We start from the raw sequence: 24384 nt of genomic DNA, 5'->3' as shown, positions 1-24384 counted from the left end.
TTTGTATCATGTCCTGGAAATCTTGCAGTAATTGCCTCTGAGACCTTAAGTATGAAAGAGGACTAAGGTGGTGACATTCCCTGTGGCCAGGAGCTCCTTTCGTTTGAGATTGTGTTAGCCAGGTCGGGGATCTCAGTAGATACTTTCATTCATAGTAAATGTGTCGGCCCTAAATTGGCTACTGAATAGCATAAGCTGTGTATTTCCATTTATCCACATTTACTATGCGTCTGAACAGGTGGGGTCAGCCAGTGACTGGTGGGAGGCCCTGGGGTTCTGTGCGGGAAGAGCGTTGCAGGTGGTCCTGAGAAGCCGTGCGCTGCACTGCCTTGCGCCCTGCCGCTTCTATTTGAGTTTGCTGGTGAAGAATACCATAACTTCTGTCAACCTGTCTTAGGCAGACGTGGGCTGGTCCTACCTAGGTGAAATACATGAGTGATGTGAATTCAGCTCGGACCGGTCGTCTGGTAGCATCTCTGTAATTAATGGAAGCCCCGCTCGAATGTCAGCTGCCAGAGTATTTTGCCTCAGATGAGTTAGATGACCACTGTTTCACCTTGTGGCTCAGCCCCGAGTCTGAGCACGTGGACTACAGCCACCTTTTCCCCAGTTGTGCTCCATCAAGTTCCATCTTTATGATTTATTTACTTCCATTTAATTTTTTTTTCTTAAAATCAAATCACTTCTATTTAAATCTTTCACAAAGAAAACCTCACTAGAGTCATCAGTGGGAAAACTGATGTCCTTTGCCATAGGTGGTAAGTGTGAAAATAAATCTAGTGAAAAGATTCAGTTATTTGTTGCTACTCTTGCCAGCACCAGCACTGAGCCCCGAGGCCTGCTGCCTTAGTTAGAGAGAGACTAGCACGTTTTAGGCAAGTGTCATCCACAGAGTGGCATGATGTTATCACAAAAAGTAAAGGAGATTTAGGAAGGGAGTAAGTTTTCACTTGAGATTTAATGTTGTTAATGCTAGAGAGTGATACCTACTCCATGTTTGGGGAAACACCAGCTCAAGCTGTCGGATTTGGTTTCCTCTGCTATTCAGGGAGCTGTCTCCCGAGGCCAGTCCTAGTCTAGGAAATGCCTTACCTAGGGAGCAGAATTCTCAAATCTCATGTTGATCTGCAGAAGGATCCCAGATAAATACCCTTTGCCATTTATCCATTGATACTACGTGTTGTGCGCCTCCCCATTGCTGTAAGTGACGTGCAAGCCTGGGCTTGGGGTAAAACATGTGCCCTTCAGACTCTCTTCACAGAAGGGGATGTAATAAATCTGGCTTTTTCATGAACGTATCTTTCGCTGACACTCCTCTGCAATCTTAGAACTTTCTTCACTTGTAGATATTACAAACCCTGTAAAGTTAACAGCCACATGCATAGTTGGGACTTAATAAATGCACTAGGGTGGTGGATTTTTTTAGGTGCTAGCATAGATTATATTTTTCTGAAAAGTTGTTTTCATCAGAAGATGAATAAATAGGAATTACTCAGTTTTTTGAGCTAATTAATTGGATTCAAAGAACATGACTGGGTGAGCAAAACAAATCTTACTGTATGACATCCCATGGGCTGTCTCTGGCAAAAATGCCAATCCCACTGTTGACAACAATTTAACATAGTTGTGACCAATGATTGCTGTTGTGTAATTAAGTGACTATGTACCACAGAGCAGAGGTTTTGCCGTTTAGTAAAGAACACTTCCTCCCTCTTGTGATCTGATGGAGTTAGGTGTAGAAAGTAATGGATTCAGGAATTTTGAATGAGTTGTTTCATTTGGCTATTAAGTAACTTTGTTTTTGGATAAAGAAAAAAATGTTTCTTTTTTTCTCTTCAGTTGTTTGGGTCTTATTCTACTCTGAAACTTTCAGTGATAACTTAATCTTTTTAGGACTAATAGTAATTTAAAAGTACACAGACTAATGATAATTTGTAGCAGGACTTGATGATTCACAAAGTGTTTTTGTATTATCTTATTTCCTGTTGTTAGCGACCCACTGAATGAATGGTTTTATTCCCAGTTTACAGATCAAACTCCTAAATTAAATGTCATTCACACAGATAAAGTGTCTCAGGCTGAATTTTCTGTCTACTTAACATCTGTTTCTATAAAGAAAGTTGAGTGTCGAAGAATTGATGCTTTTGAACTGTGGTGTTGGAGAAGACTCGAGAGTCCCTTGGACTGCAAGGAGATCCAACCAGTCCATCCTAAAGGAAATCAGTCCTGAATATTCATCGGAAGGACTGATGTTGAAGATGAAACTCGAAGAACTGACTCATTAGAAAAGACCGTAATGCTGGTAAAGATTGAAGGCAGGAGGAGAAGGGGTGGACAGAGGATGAGATGGTTGGATGACATCATATCCGACTCAATGGACATGAGTTTGAGTAAACTCTGGGAGTTGGTGATGGACAGGGAGGCCTGGTGTGCTGCATCCATGGGGTTGCAGAGAGTTGAACACGACTGAGCAACTGAACTGAACTGACCATCTGTTTCTTTTGCATATAATAAGGGTGTATAGAGTTAAAGGACAATCTCAAGAAGATGTAATGAATTCCACATGTCACAAAACTGTCATTAATGACAGATGTTGTATCTCAGGTGGAATTGAAAGGTTGCCTAGAGTGACTGGGTCAGCAGTGTAAACCCATTACCTCAGAGAGAACATTTAATAATTTGAAGACGTAATGGTCATAGGTAGATACTTGATTTAGCATAGTCATTGGATTTCTCTTCGGCCTGTTCCACTTTATTTAACCGTAAATCATAGTAAATATCCAAAGCCAAGCTCCTCCTCTTTTTGTTCCAGCCTCGTGACATTTTGTAGCTTCTCTAGCGAATTGGTTGGCATATTTTTGCAGTCGGTATAAAGACTGAAATTTGTTGCAGAGCCAAAAATACTTCACTCTTTTGCTTCAAAGACATATGCCAGGCCTTTCTCCAGCAGTCAAGGGCTGAACCAGGAAGGGAGCAAACCAGAGCAGGCACATCAAAACGTGAGCAATGTCAGGGTAGATGTTACTTTAATTCTCGAAGGAAATTCCAAGTTGACTGTTTGATCTAAGCTTCTTGTCACTGAAGAACATGATGTAAAATTAATGCAGTGAATTCAATTTTTCTCTACCACCAGCCAAACAGTGCAAATTAAAATTTTCAAGTAACTTCAGTAGCATCAGATAAAGGATCACTTTGTCCCTAATCAATACATTTATCTTTTTTTTTTTCTTGGTTATATAATCAGCATATATATTTTAAATGGTATTGTTTATGCCATTTGTAGGAGCTACATTTTAATTTCTAGTTATAAAATGCATTGATTTTTCTTTATACTGAAATCCTTGCCTTTATTAATATCTGTGCCTTTGGGGCTTTTTTAAAAAGCCATAAATTGGCAAGGATACTGTTCACTCAAATAATTATTGAGTGCATCCTGTCTAGGCATTTCTCTCCAATGAACTAGGAAAGCAGTGTCTTTGATTTTGCAGCTTATATTCTGTTTAAAGAGGATGGAGTGAATAGGATGAAATCAAGTAAAATAAGATAATTTCAAATAGTGATAAAGGCTTGGGTTAATGTCAGAGAAAAAATGGGGCAAGACACTTTAGGTAAGGCTTAGTCAAAGAAAGCCATTCGGAGGAGTTGATGTGGAAGGTGTGTGATGAAAAACAGCCAGCCATGTGAGGATCTGGAGGAGCAGTGTTCCAGACAGAAACTGGCAGGTGCAGAGTTCCTGCAGGAAGGCCAGAGAGGAGGTGAAAACGTAATGTGCGGGGAGGAGAGGGGGCCAGGTTAAAGTTGGAGAAGGGGGTGCTGGGGCCAAATGAAAGGAAGCTGGATTGCCAGTGCAGACTGCAAAGTCTCTGGAGGATCTTTAGTCAGAAAGGGTCTTGACCTGCTTTGTGGTTGCTCTATGAAACAGAGGACAAGAGCGGAAGCAGGGCGAGGCTGAGTGGGCTGCACTGCCTAGACTAGGTGAGTGCAGGGTCTGGAGAGGATGCCTGGGCTACAGGGTGGCGGCAGCAGAGGCTGAGAGCTGTGGCTGGAGTAGGAATCAGCACAGAAGTAGGAGGCCAGCAGGGCCGGCTGACGAACTGGAGAAGAAGGGGCAGGGAATGGCTCACAAGCAGCTGGATGGTTTACTTAGCTTGTGGATCATGGGGTGGTTATTTCAATTTGTATGTGGGCTTTTTTGTGTGTGTTTGTTTTCCAATGAAGTGTAATGACCTGAACAAAAAGTCATGATGTATTATATGCATTAAGTCTTTAGACATTTCCTAAAGATTGTAGAGATAGAAAATAATTATTGCAGTGATGGAAAACTTTGGAGTCATTTATTCTTTTTGGGTTTTTGTTGCCGTTTTAAAGTGAAACAGTAATTTAGTCATGTAAACCTGAAAACAAAAGGATCCTCTCATTTGGGTAGTGGAAACTTTCTAATAAAAAAGGAAAAACACATGTATTTGAGGTTTTTTTTTTTTTCATTATTAACATGGTAATGCACATCATGTAAGAAAAACATGAACCAACAACAGAGTACAAATATGCAGTCAGAATAAGTAAATGAATCTCTTCCATCTTACTTTCCAGGGGTACAGGTTGACATAAACACTTGGAACATGTCTAGACCCTGGACAAAGCAATATTTGGCTGTATGTTTCTTTTTCCTTCACACATATGAAAAATTAGATTTATTATAAGTTCACTTTTTTAAACTTAGTGATCTAGCTTATTTTTCCATGTTAATGCACATTACTTCCTTTTTTTAAAAAAAAAAAAAAGATTGCCTATTATTTCACTTCCTCAATGTATTTAACTTAGCCTGTCCCCTGTTGGTAGACATTGAGATTGTCAGAGCTACATTATCACATGCACTCTTTGAGAATGTCTGTCAGTGTCTCAGTGGATGGATTCTCCACCTGGAGGCTGATCAGAGCTGCCTCCAGGTTAGTGCTGCTCTGATTGAACGAACAACATCAACACTTATGATCTGTGTCACCAGAATGAGGCAATGAAAATGTGAGTGTCCAGCAGCATAAATCAGTCAATAAATTATTAATATTCAGCAGTGTCACTCCTGACTTGTCTGCTACATCTAGAAATCATTAGGATGGCTGTGCTTCAGATTTTGAAGGGGACATTTCAGGATATAAATCCATATTTAGTTCTATTTGCTAAAAGACGTTTCTCCTGACAATCATTGTTTCGCAAGGCCATTTGTGTGTTGACTAGTTGAGATACGCACACACCTGCTGTATTGGCCCTGTTAAGCTGTGGTCTTGTGTCTGACCAGAAGAGGGAGTTTTTATCACTTCTGTGTGCTCTCGCACCTACTACCTGATTGGACTGATGCCTCCCATGCAGGGTTCAGGCCCCTACAGCTGGTTTGGGGCAGTGGGCAGAGGTTGAATTCAGCTGTTTCCTTCCTCACTGCTTATTGTGTATATAGAAATTCCAATATTTAGGTTTACTTTTGTGTTTTGCTTTTAAGTCAACAGTTCTCAAATTGAACTTCAAAGAAATCGTATAGCTTTTCCTCTTGTGTGTTCGAAAGTTAATGAAAACAGATCAGGGAAGGTAATTATCTCAATTTAAAATAAGCAGTCAGCCCCTTATCTCACATGATGTAGTTCTTGATTTATACTCTCCTTGGGTAAAAAATAAACTCCAGTATGAACTTTATTTCATTACTTCTTAGGTTTGATAGTTTTAAAAGATTGTTAAAACTCCTGCTGTAGAAGATTTGTAGTGAGCTTTAGAAAATTAAGGCGTTGTTTCACAAGAGTGGCTAATAGGCCTTTTCCCCAGATGGTGTCAGTGGTAATGAATCTGCCTGCCAGTGCTGGAGACGTGAGACGAGAGTTTGATCTCTGGGTTGGGAAGAGCCCCTGGAGAAGGGCACAGCAACTCACTCCAGTCTTCTTGCCTGGAAAATCCCATGCACAGAGGAGCCTGGCGGGCTGCAGTCCACAGGTTCGCAGAGTCGGACACGACCCAAGTCGCTTAGCGTCACACACTGTGATTCTTACTGTGCTTTGTCATGTTACTGGAATGAATCCGTCTGCGTAGCCAAACAAATAAAATGGGTACCGTAGTCAGGACTTGGTACTTTGATTTAATGCCAGAGTTTCATGCTGTTTAAATTTTTCTTTTGCTTTCTTCACAGTGCAATTTTTTATGACAAAAACTTGAGTCAGTTTCTTTATGGATTTTTTGATTGACACCTGAATATATGAGGCGCATTCATCTGTCATATATATTTACATAGACACCCAAGTGTAATAATCTCAAATATGCTGTTTTCCGTTCGGCCTACTGCCTTCTATCTCATTGGCTCTTTCTGCTTCCCTGCCTTCTCCAATTGTACTGGTCCCCTCCACTCTGTAATTCATCTACGTAACTTGGTACATTCTTCATATGTAACTTAGTATACATCCTTCTATATTTTTATCATGCTCATAATTCTTTACAAGCACATATAATCCCATGTTTCATTAGCAGGGACTACAGGTCATAGTTTTTACCAAAAGATGGATTCTGTTAGTAAGCACACTTCTGCTGCTCCTCTATTCAGCAAAACCACATAGAAATCCATTCAGATCCCAGAATAACACAAATCCTCCTTTTTAACGGTTGCTTACCGTTTTAAGGTGCGGCTGTGCGGTAACATCCTCAGCCCTCTGTCTGTGGACATTCACTTTGTTTCCTGCCTTTTACCTCCACGAAGAAGGCAGCAGTAGCCACCCTGCTAAACGCTGCACGCATTCATTTTGTTTCTGTAGGATAAAAATCTCAGGAAAAGATTCCAGATCAAAAAAGATACTTATCTGCCTTGTTTATAGCTGTTCCTAGATTGTTTTCCCAGAAGTCTGTTAATACTTTGTATCTCTGCTAGCCACATAGGCGAGGACTGCCACCAGGAGTAGGTATTTTATTTATTTTTGTAAGCTTCCAGTTTTTTTCTAAAGCCTCTTAGGGTGCTTTACCCATTTATTCACAAATGTGATTAACTGTAATTTAAGTTACAGTAATTAAAGTCAAATGTGATTTGACTTTGAAGTCTATTTCTCAAACAAGGGCGAACTTTTTTACTACCAGTGTAGCATGTATCTTCACCGTGTGATATGAGGCAAAAGGTTTTTCAAAACGAGTGATGATTTTTCAAGTATTCATTTAAACAACTACAGATGGTTTTCCTGGCATTTATGGGAGATTTCTCTTTACTCTGATTGGAATTTACCTTAGGGCAGAAATCTAGTTCAGTTAGGCTGAGATTCCTCTTTGCAAAATGTGTAGACTTGTAGAGGACAACAATTTCTGTTGAGATCAGTTGTGGGGCCAGTGAAAAACTATTGTCAGTTTTATTTCTGATCTCATTATCCTCCTTGAATTTGGTGTGATTGGTCACCTTTTAACAGTGTTCACTTTGTGTCTCAAATAAAGACTGGGCTGAGGTCAGACTGTGGTTCACACAAAGCCTATGTAAATCAGGCCATGGGGTTATACTTTATTTGGCTGCCTTTGAACAATCTGAACAGCTGAAAAGGGACACACACACCCCAAGTGTGGCTGAGCCCTGAAGGCGCGTCCACCAAACAGAGCAGACGATGCCAACCAGAGGAGGGCTGTGTGCCATGAGCCCCCAAGGTGAATGATCCCATTTAAGCTCCCATCTCCCACCTCTCCTAATCCGGCGGGAGCACCTAATGAGCACGGGATAATAACACAGCGGCAGTTTCTTGGTGAAGCTAATCTGATTCTGGACAGCAGGCATCCCGGCCCACAGCTGAATGAATTGCTCGGTATTTCCAAGTTTGAAAATACTTTCTCCCCCTTTCAAGTGCTCCTTGGCAGCAGGTAAGGAATGTTAAAGCTCCTGTAAGTGCCAATTAAGGCCAATTATAACTCGCCCGGCCCGCTGAGACGCTGAAGCGGAGTGAGTGGAGGCTTGTTGGGCTCCTGTAAGCCGGAGAGCTGGCTGCCGCCGGTGACAGGAGCACAGGATTTCCCAACTGCCGGCAGCTCGTTCGGCGCCCTGCAGAACGCCAGACGACACGGCCGCTGGCTTCTCAGGGTGGGATTTGGGAGATCCCCAGATTTGTCGGGGACCTCACTAATTTTCATCACGGGAACTGCTGTCTTTATCTCAGTCTTCCTTTATTTCAAGTGACGTCCACCATCCAATTTCTGCTTCTTCCTGATCATGATAGCCAACATCTGTCGAGCATTTCAGAGGCGCTAGGCACCACATCACATGTGTCACCTGCTCTACTCCTCATCGAGGCCCAAGTAGCGCTCCCCAGGGGAGGACGCAGACCCCCAGGGGCAGAGGTCGCTCGCCCAAGACTACACAGCGCCAAGTGCTGAGGCCAAAGCCGGGCCCTCATAGCCCCTCCCCGCTGCGGCTGGTTCGCTGGTTCGCTGCGAGCAGGCTAATTCACAGAATTTGTGTCGGTTCAGGACTCGCTTTGTGCAACCAGAGTAAAGCTGATGAGTGCGCACCATCCACACCGCAGCCAGTACCTGTAATTTTTGGTCTGTAAGGCATGGATGTTATTCTATTAAAATGGTATTTTAGTCCGTAGTCTTTTTTTAGTCTGTAGTCTGTTTATTTCTTTTCACAAGAAAGAAGAAATATGACCATGTCCCCTGAATGAGCCATCATAGGGAAATGTAATATCAATATAAACTGTATCTGGTTAGGGTTTGAAGAAGAGTAATAATGCTTTTCAAGCAGAACAGGGTGGCATTAGCTTAAACATTTTTAATTAGGGCATTAAGAGAGGTGTGTGTTTAAAAAGTTCAGTCTGAGCTTTAGATGCTCAGTTTGTGTATTTGTGTATATTCTTATTGTATCGATTTTTATTTTTCTGGTTTGCACTATCATTCATCCCCTTTTTGATGTAGGTCTTCAGAACAAATTTGGATAGTTTCTCCTTTATATACGAAGATGTAGGTATATTTAAGAATACTTTGTAGTTCTTAAGAACATTTGTAGTGTGTAGTATTTAAAAGCATTTGCTGAAGTTCACCCTGAAATTTTTCAGGGTTACAGAAAGACTTTGTTCCCCACATTGTCTTATTACTTTGGTTGGTTCTCATAAGAATTGTTTTCCCTACTAGCACTAGCACCATCTACAAAAGGGAACTTGAGAAATGTGAGTGTTTGTGCTGGGAGACCGGCAAGGAGTCTGCTGCCCAGGCTTCCGACTGCAGTGATGTGGAGCTGAGACTTGGTCTGCGTAGGTCCTCTTCCCTCAGTTCAGTTCTGCCATTGACAACATCGGGGAGACTCCTCAGCTCCCCTTGCGGGGGGGTGGGGTGGGCGGGCAGTGGGTGCAGCAAATGATGCTAAGACTTTGTTGTAATCAGGTAGTACAGCAGTAGAATGTTTTTGTTTTGTTTTTCTGCCGGCTTAACAAACCCTTCAGTGAATTAACCTAATTGTCTTATTTTTGTGTATTAACTTTGGAAGGATTTGCTCATAGTGTGCTTCTACTTCCGGCTTATGGCTCTTTCCTGGTGTCCTGATCTCTTTTAAGAACCACCATAGTTTTGCATTGTTAGAATCAGAAATCTAGGGGGGATGGGGAACAGTTAGTTTCAGAAGCCCTCTAGATCCCAATATTGCTGCCATGGTTAGGATATGAATGCTTTCTGTAAAAACAAAGCAATGTGACTGCTACTCTTTTGTTTTACAGTAAATTTAGAATTTGTGTCTGTTCTAACAGAAGCCATTTCCTATGCCTCACAACTCTTTCCCACCCCTTCCAGGCCAAATCTTTTCCACACATGTAATTCATGACTTTTTGCCAAATAGTCTGTGTTGGGTGATGGTATTTTGTAGAGGAATTTCCCCCCTCCTTTTGACATTTAAAAGTGTTCATTCTGAACTATCAGGCATCTGAGTCTGTTTATGTGTGCAGCCTTTATTATCATAAAACTCATATCAGTTGGCTGCTTTTTTCCATGTCTGTTTGATAGTAAGATTTGGCGATTAGCAGGATGAGGAGTAGTGATGCGGAAAGTGTAATACGGTGGAGACAGGCAACCTGTTTAACCAGGAAAACATGGTTTTCAAGGATCCACTTAGAGAAGTTTTTAGATTAAAAGCCTAAAAGGTCCCCAGCTTTCGTCAGTTATCCAGCTTTTGAACTGTGGACAATAAAGTGTATTTTTCTGAAATTAGACCTATTTTACAAATAGGCACAGAAAATGGGTGAAGATTTTTCTTACTAGATTTAAGGAAAGCTATTCTTAGATATAATAAACTTTTGTTTGTTTAAAGTATAGATACTGGGGAAATAGAATGTAGAAAAAGACTGCTGATATTTGTAAAAATGTATAATATTAGAAACTTTTAGTTCTGTCTAGGCTTAAAGTATAGATATATAAAGAATCATTTAAATCTTCTGATTTACCTGGTAGTAGTTGTCAGTGTAAAGTTATGCAGGAAGATCAGGTGTGAGTAATTCACATTCTAGTAGGTTAAATTCATAAATTCCATCCTCCTCCAGTCTTGGCCAGCAGCCTTTCCAAGAGAAGGATTACTTACACCAGCCAGGACGCCTTCTGTGACCATATTAGATGGAATTAGACTCCACCCCTTGTTTCTGTTGATCTGCCAGGACCTTTGTAATTCAAGTGCTTTTTACAGTAGTAGCAAATGTTACATAAGACCAAACATGGAGCATATTTGGAGTTGGTGGGCAGACCCACATCATGATGCAAGCCTGCAGTAGCAAGTGTGCAATGAAGCGCAACCAAATTATGTGAATGGAAGGTGACGAGAAGCCTCCTCAGAGCAGCCCTTCCTCCGCACCGGGGCTGAAAGCTCTCCCGGGTAAGTTTTCCGAGGCAGTTCTCAGAGGCTGGGCTTGGCTGGGGGCCCGGTCCTGGACGAGCATGCGGAAGGTGGGCTAGGTCTTTGGGAGCAGGACGGAGCCCCACGCAGAGCAGAGCAGAGCGGGGCGAGCTGGCACAGGCCGGTCCTCTGGCGGCCGTCCCGCCCCGCCGGCAGGCCCAGAGCACTTCGGGCTGAGCGGCGGTGAGTGCGCCCTGCAGTCCCGCTGAGCAGGGGGGTGATGGCAACAGGAGGGATTAGCTGCTGCCCCGCCGGCTGGCCAGCCACAGGAGCCATGCTGAAATGTCATTCGAGTGATCTGGCCAAAGGTCAGGCACAGGCTGGAGTTGAGTTTGCTATTAACTCCCACAAAATGCTGAGGTTTGCACCCAACGGTTCCCATATCTCCAAACAGGGAGAGCAGTGGTTACGTCGCTCTCTAAAAAATGGAGGAACGTTGTAACACGCTTTGACTGTTTGTTTTTTATCTCACTTGCGGTGAGTGAGGTTTCATGACAGGCAGTTCACAGTGTTTCCTGTAGAATGTGTTTGAAAGCCGTTTTGTCGGATTCTTCAATTCCGCAGCAAAGTTGCAAGCAGAACATTGTGTCAAGAGGAAGAACAACTTCAAAATACAAACAGTAACCCTGGGAAGTCATTCAGTAACTTAAATTGAGTGTATAAAAATTTAATTACTGACTGCCTGCCAGAAAAGACTATTTTTTTTTCCTTCAGTTGTGTTATTAAGGTAGCCAGTACAGCCAAGCTGATTCTGCTCGGGTGGGTTGGGCGACTGTTCTCAAAGTTACCTTAACTCTCTCGTGCCTCCTCTGAAAGCAGGAAGCGAGGTGACAGTTGAGATCTTTAGTTTTCACTGGATTCACATTTCATGCCGCCTGCAATAATGTGCTTGACCGGATGGTTTTAATTGAGGATGAACTTCAGCTACTGGTTTTCAGGACTTGAAATACAAACAGGATTGTAAACCTTTATTCAAACTGCTGTTCATTAAAAGAAAACAAAACACAAAACTTTTACTTCTCGTCAGGCAGTTTTACAGTTGCTGTTTTCTGGTTTCGTTTTTGAATATCGCTTTGGTGTTGATTAGTGGACAACCCCGGCCTGTAGGTGGGGCAGATGCTGTTTTCGGTCTTCAGGGGGAAAAAAAAAACACGTGCTGCAAACTCATCAAAACATTGGCATTGTTCAGTCATGAATCACCCATTCCTTATTAACAGAGCTCATTTAATGAGGAGGCTTTAAAGGCTGTGTTGTTATTTTGAGGTGGTTGTTATTCCCAGGTTCATGGTCTTCTCACCCCTTCCTCTCCTTCCTCCCCAATAAAGTGGAATGTAAAGGCCACAAAACTAGTGGGACACGGCAGTAAAGATGTGGCTTCCCAACTCAGTGCAGCACTCTTTCTGTTGCACCTTGGACTTGTTGCTCCTTTCTGGCCTCAGAGGACACTGTTCCCTAAGGGGATTCCCACACGGAAGTTTTTGTTTAAAAAAAAACAAAAACGAGAAGGACTCTTCTACTTGAAGTTCTGCCAGGTTCCTTTAATTTTTTTCACTCTCCCTCCCTCACCCTTTGTGTGTGTGTGTACAATTTGGATTGGAGTAGTAAAGACATCGGAGCAGGAAATGGCAACCCACTCCAGTGTTCTTGCCTGGAGAGTTCTGTGAACGGAGGAACCTGGTGGGCTGCTGTCTGTGGGGTTGCATAGAGTCGGACACAACTGAAGCAGCTTAGCATGCATGCATGCATTGGAGAAGGAGATGGCAACCCACTCCAGTGTTCTTGCCTGGAGAATCCCAGGGATGGAGGAGCCTGGTGAGCTGCCGTCTATGGGGTCACACAGTCTGACATGACTGAAGCGACTTAGCAGCAGTAGCAGTAGTAAAGACATAGCTTGTTTTTCTTAATTCTTTGTGCATTTTGGTGATAGCCTTGAATCTCTCATTAGAGAAAAACTGGAACCCAGGCCCAACTATAGACCAGACGTGACTACAGAGGTGTTTGTATAAGGACTGAGGGTGTTGCCGCTTGATTTGCACGTGGTGTTAGCACGTTAGAAGGCTAAACTTACAGTGATTGTTCACTGAACGTATAGGATGCTTTTCCCCCAACAGATAAAGGATTAAACCAAACGTAATTGAAGACTGGTGGATTTCTTGTCTTGGCTTTTTGTTCCTTGTCATACATTGATACCTGAGGCACGCAGACCTGTCAGTTCAGTGGATGGAGGGAGACCAAGGGGTGCATTCAGGGAATGCTGTGCATCATTCAGACCTTGAAATCGGGTTTGTTTCAGGTGGGACGAGTGCTTGCTGTACTCTGTCAGTATCATTTGCTTGACACCATGCGTCCTGAAGACAGCAGAGAGAGGTGCTTACGACTGTTAGCAAAGGAGAAGTGTCAGCCAGCATGTCGCTCACTGCATGATATCCCTGCCATAGTCTGAAACGGTGACAGCAACGTCTCAGAGGTGGCGTTATTTGGTGGCTGCATTCTGCTCACAGCAGTGACAGCCTTTTCCCCAAAGTTACATATGCTGAGAAACATCTGTGTGTGTTTGTCTGAGATCATGATGATAACTCTCAGTTCAAAGTCTGCACCTTAAGCAGGAGCATAGGAAGGGCCCCCTGAAGGAAATGAACTGGTTTTTCGGTCCATTCAGTTTTCCTTAAGCAAGATCTTAAGAAAACAATGATGAAGAACTGATACTATTCTCCCAGCTGAGGTGATCAGTTGTTGTACCATTCGGTCTCCCCTCTTTTTCTTTATCATTCCATCTCCTTTAATAAAGTATTTGAAATTTTGGAAGGCCATGTTTTGTTTTGTTTTTTTTTCCCTAATGTTTGCACAGAGCTACAAGTTAAGATGGCAGGGGGAGGGCTACCTCCAGATATTCAATAAGTTCTTCATATTTCTCACATACTTGAAAGCAAAGTTCAGAAAGAACAGCCCCCCTGGGAAGAATTCCTGGCAAGGGGATTATCTTAGGTTGCCATATTTGTGGTCCTTTCTTAGCAACATTATTTACAATCCATTCACGCCTGTCCCTTCCCCCTCTGGAGTTGGGGAGTTGGGAGTCGTTCCCCCTTGTAATCTGCCCTTTGTGATCTGTTCTCTTTCATCAGCCAGTGTGAATAGGGATGCTGCAGGGCTGCCCTGCCCAGAGACGTGGAAATGCCAAGGGACCTGGAATACTTTAGTGGGCCTTTTATTTCCGTCAAAGAGCACTGACTTCAAGAGCTTGATAATTTGATTATAGACCTTGGCTAAAAGTTGTTTCAAGTGGCCCAAGTGCTGTAAATGACTCTCATTTCTGCACTTTCCCCCTATGTTTGAATTTTAAACACCTCTGCATTAGGGGGAGGAAAAATGCATCTGGCAGAAGTTGCAGTTGGAGACTAATTTGTTAGGGCAGCCAGTGTTGAAATCATCCTTTTCAGTTAAGTCTCTCTGGTGGAAATGATGCCGCGGGCTTTGTGGTAAAGACTTTTCCTTCCTCGCTGTTTTCCAGTGCCGTTGGTAACCCACCTAAGCGTGCTCTGAGGGCGCCTCCTGGCTCCAGTTTTGGCTTTTGGCTCACTGCCCTTTGAGGTACTGCATGTCAGAGGTCAGCACTGGATCCCCCAGCTTGAGATTTGAACATTCCAGGCACAGTCCCACTGACTCGCTTCCTTTTTAGCATCAGACTATGCACTGGTTGCTCTGGAGTATTCCAATCAGGTCCTTGGGGACCCTCCAGAAATTGGATCAAAGAAGAAGCAGATTTACGATTAAGAAGGAATATGTAAGGACAGGAGCAGAACTGGACTGTTTGTTGGTCAGACGTGTGAGGCTGCTTTTAGAAAGAACAAGAATGCTTACAGGGGGAAGTTGACAGTGAGAGCGGTGAGGAGATGTTGTTACATGTGTTAAGTCCACATGTAGTCAGTGATGTGACTTTAAACGTGTGCTAATTTTTTTTTTTTTAAATAGTTACTAGGGAAAAAAATAGCTACGTCAAACCCAAAGTCATGGTTTCAGATACTGCTTAGGATGTTGCTAAATTGGGTATGCCTGGTCAGTTGCTGTAATATATATATATATATAATATATATATCATGCAGGCTTAGATATAGTCTGCCTCGAGTCCTGAACTTTGATGTTTCATAGGGGTCATACTCCTTATGAAACACAGATGATGCCAGTTTGACCCCTTGTTAGTTGTGTTTGGTGGCCCCAAAACTGAAATATGATGGTTACTTTGGGTTAATTAGGACCTATGAGTAGCAAACATAGCAGTTATTTCCAACCTGAATGTCAAGCAATTTAATTTTTTGAAAGGTCTGCTTAATGAATGACCCAGCGTTTCTAAACTGAGCTTTTGGTGTATACAGTTATTACTTGCTATATCTGGCCAAAGGATCTGTTTTACATTTTATTGCCATATGTAAGCTTGATTATTAAAAATCCTTGCTTTCAATGGGAGTAGTTATAGAGTATTAGTGGAATGGGACTGTCAGAGACATCATGAAATCATATATTCCTTGACCTGTGGGTTGGTAGTTCTCATAAGGCTTTTCTAGGACGTCCCTAATGTTCAGTCAGTAAGACTGCACACCTCCACTGCATGGCGCATGGGTTCAGTCCCTGGTTGGGAAACTTAAGATCCTGCAAGCTGTATGGCTTGGCCAAGAGAAGAAGGGAAAAAAGGTCTTTCTGTAACAGAGTATTCATTCTATTTAACCTCACCTACCCTAACCCATCCACAATTGTGAGCTTTACTTAGAGAAAAATTTGGGAGTTTTGGGAATCATTGCTTAGATAATCTACATAAAATTTCCACCTTTGGATCCATAAACTTGGTCATCACTTTCTTTCTTTTCACATGCAGTTCTTCCTAAGTGACTCAGTTCTCTTAGGAAAATGGGCCAGCTTTTTACTTATAAAGTAATTTTATCTTGAATAAATGTCTTTTTTGGTTGGTGTATGAATGTATTCATTTTTAATGAATTGTAAAAGTTCCAAACTGTCCACTGAGATGAACTTACTATCTTCCTGGACTGACATGTAAACTAAATCTATAAACTTAAGTTTCTCCCACACTGGAGAAGGTGCAGTGGGTTTGCCTTGTTCTTTAGTGATTTCTGCCTGCTTGAATAATCAGCAGGCCTTTCCCACTTAGTGTCTGTAATCGTCACCACCTGAACTTTACAGGGAGCCTCTGTCTTCCTTGCTGTGGAGTTCCCAGTCCCTGGTCCGCAGTGGGCTTTACAACTCTGTTACTTAATCCCTGCCTCCCTGCAAGGTAGGCCTGACAGATGAAGAGTCTGTAGGTAGAGTTAGGTCTTTGCCCAGGGTGTCACCTAGCTAGTTAGTGACAGAGCAAGGATTTGAACCCACGTGTCTCTGACTCCAAAGTTCTTGCCGTTTCAAGTGATCTACTAAAAAAAAAGAAAAAAGGATGACTTTTTTTTTTTTCCAGTTTTACTTTGGATTCTATTCAAACTGGTTAATTAATCGAGAGTGTGTCCAACAAACTCTGTCAGGAAGATGACCAGGAGCAGAGCGTGACTGCAAGCCTGCCTAGTGGTGCTGGGCAGCGGGGGCCAGTCTCACCCTGTGAAACAGGCATTTGCTGCTCCTCCTCATGGGTTCTTTGTAGCGCATATGCGTCTGGGAACTTTGTAAATAATTGTTTTTAGCCAAGCCAGAAACGCAGCCTGACAAGCACTTTCTAGAAAAAAAAAATCATTCTTAAAACCATCTTAAATGTTTCCCTGGGGGGGGGGGGGGAATTAATGCAACACTGACTGAGACCATAGCTAACCTTTAGGTTAGCAACTTCCAAAATAGAGAGTAAGTCTACAACAACCTGGTTTTCCCTTGAACAGATTGTGGCTCCCCACCCCAAATTTACCAAAGCTTTGTCTTAAACTTGTCTGCGTTCCGACTGTGCAGCCCAAGTAATAGCCTGCACTTGCTGAGCACTTGGAAAGAGGATATATGACCCGCCATCACCCTTCCCTTCCACCCGCCTTTGGCCTATGCATCGTGGTCTGCTCATCACGCCACTTAAGGGCAGGTGGACTGTCCTGGCTCCAGCCTGGGCACTAGAGTCAGCCTTCCTGGGCTTGCATGGTGATCCTGCTTCTGGGTTAGCTGGGTGATGTTGGGCAACCAACTTGAGTCCTTTAAAGCCTTGGCTTTCTCATCTGGAAAGGGGATCATGGCAGTGTCTGCTCTGTAGGAAGATGGTTAGGGCTAACCAGAAAAGGGCCTTGAGTAAAAATAGTTTTGTGGGGTTTTCTGAGCTGTTCACTGCTGTGCCTGCTCTTGCATGATGCTCCTGAAGAGTGAGACAAATTGATACCATGCTTGGGAGTGATAATAGGCCTTGCTTTATTTTGGCATGTGTGGAATTGAGACCAGAAGACCAACTGATCTCTCTTTTTTAAAAGTATGTGTTTGATAAACAAGTAAACCATATTTGTTGTAGAAAAACAGTATGCAAAAGTTTTTCAAAAATAGACCTGTAGGCCAAGGGATGACCACTTAACAAATGACAGGTATTTTTGTAGATTTTTTTCAAGCATGAATGACTTGAAGTTACGTGGTTTTTTACTGCATTTTAGGTTTGTATCCTCACTTTGACAGTTGTACATCATAAGTTATTTTTAGGGTTTTTTTTTTTCTTCAATATATATGACTTTTAAAGATCTAATTATTTGATTTGAACTCCTTTTTGGTTTGTACCTAGGTGTCAACACTTGTATATCCATTTTTTTAAATTTGAATCTCAGCATAAATCCACAATTAATTATAAGCTCAGTATTCTTGGTTACTTTCTGTTTTGGAAGACTTAAAGTTGTCCTGTCCCCTACCCATCCCAGTATCCTACCCTGGCCTGCAGTGGTGTCACATGTTCAAGTCACAAGAGAAAGAAAAACCGATGCACCCATCTCTTGCCCTCTCTGTCTCCACATCTATTTGTGTAGTCACCCCTGACCTATCACTGCTACATAGACATTGCACCCTTACCTACCCATGTCTGTCTTTCTGTCTATGCTCTGTCTTTTCACTATATCTGTGTCTGTCTGTCTGCCTATCTTTCCTGCTTGCTGGAGCCCTTCACAGGGTCCTCCTCATTTAGGGACAGAGTGTGCTTTTTCTGGGCCAGTGCTAGGCCCTGGAGAGAGGAGTGCTTTGAAAATTCAACTTGGACTTTTCACCAAACCACACTGCACTTATGCTTAGCATCTGGCCACCAGTTTGTCCACTTAGTATAAGGTCCCTAACCCTACCCATAAGTTGCCCATTTCCCTTTTGATCTAGAAACAAAACACTTTTTAAAATCTTAAGAAAGTTAAGGGCCCAGCTTGAAAGGTTGGGGAGAGTCCAGCACAACTATAATTTAATTTGGTTTTTTCATCTTTATTTTCTCGTGAAGGGAAAGCCAGATGCCGCCCTTTCCAGTGAATAAGTTAGCAGACCATGATGTGAAGGAACAGCTTAATTCAGCAGCATGATGAGGGTTTGAGCTAGCACTTTTCAGCCAGAATCACATTTACACACACACACACACACACACACACACACACACACACACACACACACACACACACACACACACACAGAGTCTGTTTCAAGTTTTAGTGAATGAAAGAAATTCACATGATAGATTGCCGTTCTAAGTTTTTTAACAGCTTTTATTATTGCAGTAGGAAATATAACTTTTTTGATAAGTTATTGGTGTATCAGCTGACTTCTAGTGTTAGAAAGCTTTGAATCTTGATTTTTCTAATGCGAAATCCCATATCAAGAGTTAATAGACAAGGGGAAAAAAAGCATTAACTGAAGAAAAAGAGAGAGTGAACTATAATGAGAATAGAAAACTGAAAGGGCAGGAACTTCCTTGGGGTCTAGTGGTTAGAACTCTGTGCCCCTCTCCCAGGGGCATGGGTTCAGTCCTGGCTGGGGAACTAAGACCTCACATGCCATGCGGTGTGGCCAAAAAGGAAAAAACGAAAATTGAAAGAACAAACTGAAATTGCAGTCAGTCTGCTATAACAAAACACGCATTCCTAAAAAATTACTGCACTATGCAGAGTTGTGCAATAAAACCCACAAGAGACTCATTAGAAAAATGGGATAATGGGCACAAACACTAAAAACTTAAGCAGCGACACTGAGAAAGATAGGAATCTAACAAGAATGGTAGCACAGTTGCATGTGTATTAAATACTTTGAAAAATACATAAATATTCTAATATGAGTTTTCCTTGAAAACAGCTTGGCATGTGCTTCTGAGGGTAGGGGTCAGCAGCGTTTCAGGTTGTGAGCTGCTGTGAAGTGGTAGAAGGAAGGGTATCCGAAATGGAGGGAAAGCTGTCACACCAGCTGTGGGTGACGTGGCTCCTCAGGTCCATGGTGAACTGGGGTGGATGGTGGATGTTTGGTGGGGGTGAGCACATAGAGGGGGTGTTCTTTTATTTTCACATGGCTTAGTTCAACCAAGAGTCGTTTTCTGTGTTCACCTAGTGCTTCTTACAGAGGAAATCTTGCAAAAGCAAATGGAAAAATTCTTTATGCTGAAATTGTTCCCTGGTAGATCAGCGTCTTCAGAATTACTTTCTGTCTTCAAGATGATCATTATGGAAGATTAATTAGATTGATAATTTATTTGCATCATTTGATATAAGAGAAAATACATCACTTTCACTCAGAGACACTTGAGAATTCTGATACACGTCAAATTGTAAAAGGAATGTATTTCCTAGAAGTCAAAGTTCTGGTTGGAAGTTTTCCCCCCTCTTTGTATTACAGATGTGGTGGTATTCCTTTAGTATTCTTCCACTGGGGGTACACAAGATAATTTTTGTGGCAGATTATGGATGAATATTTTAATATTTAATGTATATCAGAAGTATATATTATAGACTTTTAAAACCTATTATTTTATACATGCTATTGTTTTGGGAAGATATCTCTCAACTGAGTGATACCCTATTTCATGCTGGGCCATCTGAAAATAGATTGGGAGGGACAGTTTTGATTGGGGGGGTAGTTTCACGTTGCCCTTGGTGGAGTGGTACCACTTACTGGTGATGAGGGGCTTGGGGAACAGGAGTTCTAACCACTCTGAGGTCCTGTACGAGAATTGTTCTGCCCAAAATACAGTGATATCCCCACGAGAGACTGGTGAATATTGGATTAGGGAGAAACAGTGGAGTTGATCATTTAAATAGAAATGTTGAGTGAAAAATAGTATTTTATGTGGCAGGTGTGGACTCACTCAGTTGTGGTTAATGGTCCTGGAGACATTAGCCTGGTCTTAGGCTTCAGTGTTAATTGAAGGCCTACTCTGTGCCAGGTTGTCGTGGGCAGCTGACTGAGACAATAAGCTCCGTCATCCAAGGGAGTCAGGAAATGGAAACAGATTTTCACAGTCCTTGCTGACAAGTGCTGATGCTTGAAAGTATATTCAGAGTATTTGGGGATCACAGAAGAGAAGGAAAGTTAATTTTTTTTTTTTTTTTTTTTAAGAAAGCCTCAGATGCCAACTTAGCTTATTTTGGCTTTCCCTTCCTTACACACAACTGTCATATCTGGGGAAGGAAGCAGCAGGCACTTATAAATGACTACCAGTTGGGCCTTCCTGACTTGGTTGTAGCCTCTGTGTGTTCTAGTTGGAGAATTTGAATTCTGTTTATAGAGAACATAATAATTTTGTCTTGGTGTAGAGCAGGCTCTTAGTACCTCATAAAGCATCAGTGACCTGATGTCATCCTGGGAATAACTCAGCACAGCTTCACTGGTTAAAAAAGACATTTGGAAATAAGCCTTTTATGTGATGGGGAAACAATGGAAACAGTGACAGACTTTATTTTCTTGGGCTCCAGAATCACTGCAGATGGCAACTGCAGCCATGAAATTAAAAGATGCTAGTACCTTGGAAGAAAAGCTATGACTAACCTAGACAGCATATTAAAAAGCAGAGACATAACTTTGCCGATAAAGGTCCACTTAGTCAAAGCTGTGTTTTTTCCAGCAGTCATGAATGGATGTGAGAGTTGGACCGTAAAGGAGGCTGAGCACCAAAGTATTGATGCTTTTGAACTGTGGTGCTGGAGAAGACTCTTGAGAGTCTCTTGAACTGCAAGGAGATCAAACCAGTCAATCCTAAAGGAAATCAGTCCTGAATATTCATTAGAGGCACTGATGCTGAAGCTCCAATACTTGGGCCACCTGATGCGAAGAACAAACTCATTAGAAAAGAACCTGATGCTGGGAAATATTGTAGGCAGGAGGAGAAGGGGACCACAGAAGATGAGATGGTTGGTGGCATCACTGACTCAATGGACATAAGTTTGAGCTAGCTCTGGGAATTGGTGATGGACAGGGAAACCTGGTGTGCTGCAGTCCGTGGGGTGCAAAGAGTTGGACACTACTGAGCGACTGAATCAGTGAAATTGATTCTAATATGCTGAATTTTTAAAATATTCATGTAACTTCCATGTTGTGATAAATAGATGTTGAGTCACGTACATTTTCAAACCTAAGAGTTAAGCAAACATGCCATTTTAAAGTGCAAGTTTAACTGAAGGTAATTACTAAGCTACCAGCATAAGGTACTTAAGTAGATAAAGTTACTAAATGATTTACTTGTTTCTGATGGTAACATTCTTCAGCTCTCGATTTATTTAGTTTGCTTTGCCTTACTCTGAGAAAACCTGATTCTCTAGCGGATAGACTTACTTTCCGTTAAACCCGTGTAGTTCTTGCTTAACCATGAATTACTTCCTGGTTTATAAAACAGGCTAAGCTATTTGTGGTATTTTTGTCTTGCGCCTTTGGCATCTTAGTGGTGTGAACCAGAGCCGTGCCATCTGTAGTCAAGTAAGATTATTTTAAAAGTGGGGGAGGGGTTGGGGGTGGGGAATGAAGTGATTCACTGGAAAATTTCAGCACAGATTCGTAAGGAACGATAAGATAACCCTAGAAACATTCTTATTTGGTGTCATATGCTGGTGGGTAGTGACAAAAAAATAAAATGAAAGTACAACTTTTTTTTTCACACTTTGCTGTTTTGAAAATTGGAGATGTCCCTCACTAGAAAGTAAGAAATAATTCTGTGTGGTGTCAATGAACAGAGCTCTGGAGATGAATGAATAATTTTCCCCTCTCTGACTACAAATTGGAGTCAGTGAGGTTTATTTCTAAAATGCAAAACCCAGTAGTCTCAGGTTTAAAGTGGCTATTTAATTTCCTAGTGGTTATCTATGTATGATAAACCTCTTTACGGTGAAATGTTTTCTTAAGCAGAAGGACCAGTTCCTAGAATCCAGAATAAGTCTGTAGGGCCTAGATAAGCCATTTCTGAAAGCTGGTGAGTTTAATAAATTTTCACTTAGTGACACATTTTTTGAACCTAAATGTGTTGATTTCAGGGGACTCCTCCAGGGTTCCATTGAAGACTTGCCTGAAACAGTGTGTCCGCCCCCCCCCCCCCCCCCTTTGCTTTCTTTTTCAGAAAGAAGACATAGCTCATCCAGCAAGCCTTCTTTGGCCGTTCCTCCCACTTCAGTATTTTCCTTCTTCCCTTCTCTGTCCAAAAGCAGAGGAGGTGGTGGAAGTGGAAGCAGCCGTTCTTCCAGCGGAGGTGTCCTGAGCACGTCCTCGTTAAGTTCCAAGTTGTTGAAATCACCCAAAGAGAAACTGCAGCTCAGGGGGAACAGGCCAATGCATCCCATCCAGCAAAATCGAGTCCCCCATGGTAGAATGTGAGTATGGCTCAGAGGGTTCTTAAAGCTCACTGGCCAGAAGTGGAACTGTGTACACAAGTAGCCTGTGAGAGTGTCTGTGGATAATGTAAAAGAAAGCCCACTTTGGGGGAAATCCAGATATATGTTGTTGTTTCTTTTTGTTTCCCTATTACAGCATGGGAAACTTTGCAGAGTCATGATAGCAATAATAATCAGGTTAATAATACTTATTACAACAATCCTATGAAATCGATACTGTGGTTATCTCCTTTATGTGCACAATGAGAGGGAAGCATGACAAGATTTAGCTGTGGGACTCTCAAGTCAAACAGGCCTCAAATCCCACCCCTATCACTTCCTAGCTGAGGGGCTTTAGCCAAGGCCCCGTTTTTCTCAGAGTTTAAAGACCATGGCCCCTGTCCAGGGTCGTTGGGATGGTAGGATTCATGTGGTAGAGTCAAGGATTCACGTGTTAGAGTCAGTTAGCCAGTCAAGGCTGGCTAGTGTCAGCCCCGCAGGAGACCGTGCAGAAAGGGGTACTGGTGCTGCTGCCACTGATGATAACAGTGAGAATAAAAAACCAGAGAGATCCCCAGAAGCTGTCTTAGGGTTTTCTGGGCTTGCAAAGCAAATAGGGAAGCAGTGCTTCCTCCCACCCCCTGACTTGGGTTCATACCAGAACACTGATGAGGGAGGCTGAAAGAGGTTCCCACCACAAGGACAGGCCTTGACGAGTTTCCGCGGTGGATCCATAGGCTGGCAGGCTCTGTGTGGTCACGTGAAGAGCAGCCGTGCCCTCTCATGGAAACACATCCTGCCGGCTCACGGCATCCCTCGGCCTTGGTGGCGGGTGGCTTTTCCCTGGCCCGCCTCCCTTGTGGAGGGTATGCCATACGTCTCAGTCCCAAGGTCTGATAACCTGGTTAATCTTCAGGCAGCGGCCAGCACCTGCTCTTGTGCACAGACCTTGCCAGCTTGCAGAGGCCGTGGCATCTTGTGGTGTCTCCGCCGCTGTCGGGCTGCTCCAGGTACAGCTGTTTGGTGCTGTTTGTCCCGGTTGCTAAGCCCCCAGCCTCCACTCATCTGTCAGAAGTGCAAGTACAGCGGGCTTGGCTTTCGTTCCTGGAGCTGTCAGAGCGCCAAAGAAAATGCCAGTGCAGCGTGCAAGTCACTCAGCAGCCTAACAGCTGTGAGAGCACTGGCTGCACTGGACAAAATGCACAGAACCTCCCCGGTCCAAGTTTTCTGTATCTGTAGCTGGGCTTTAGATGGGGACCCGGCCAGCTGTTAGCTTCGGAGCGGTGTTTGCCACCCAAGTGACGGCATTGGTAAGCCGCCGAGAAAAGTCAGTTCTTGGTTAGTGATCCAGGTGTCCAATGCTCATGAGCTGGGTGCCAGGCACTTAGAGTCCAGGCTCCTGTCAGGAAAGCCTTCTTCAGGGTCTGGAGAATTACCGTTCAGTGACGCGTCGTGTCCTAATTAAACCTGGGTCTTCCTCATTGACAGGGGCAGAGAGGCTCTTCTTGGAGATCAACTGTTAGACACTAAGTCCATAGTGACCTTTCTTGGAAATGTTCTCTAATTTCAGTTACTCTCTTCTCTGCTCACTCATTTTACTTCACTTTAATGGATCAGTTCTTAAAAATGACAGTTCTCAAAAGATAATCCTCACGGGGTCCTGCAGTAGTTTCTGGTCCTTTGAGACCTTTTCATATTTTGCTGCTTGCTGGAGTTGCATTGGATAACAGGCTCATGTGTAAGATTGTTCTGGAATGATGAAAG

At 42.8% G+C, this 24384-nt stretch overlaps 1 protein-coding gene across 3 annotated transcripts in view; it reads left to right on the top strand.

Annotated features, from left to right (window-relative positions):
- Window positions 1–24384, top strand: part of ATXN7 (ataxin 7) — a 132381-nt gene that overhangs the window by 88434 nt on the left and 19563 nt on the right. For all 3 annotated transcript variants that reach the window (XM_065933349.1, XM_065933348.1, XM_065933350.1), the window contains one exon: window positions 22371–22620. In XM_065933349.1, the coding sequence (XP_065789421.1) occupies window positions 22371–22620 (250 nt within the window). The remainder of the gene's footprint in view (window positions 1–22370; window positions 22621–24384) is intronic.

This window comes from Muntiacus reevesi, chromosome 4, assembly GCF_963930625.1.
Source record: "Muntiacus reevesi chromosome 4, mMunRee1.1, whole genome shotgun sequence".
Lineage (NCBI taxonomy): Eukaryota > Metazoa > Chordata > Mammalia > Artiodactyla > Cervidae > Muntiacus > Muntiacus reevesi.
This window is presented reverse-complemented; position numbering and strand designations above follow the sequence as displayed.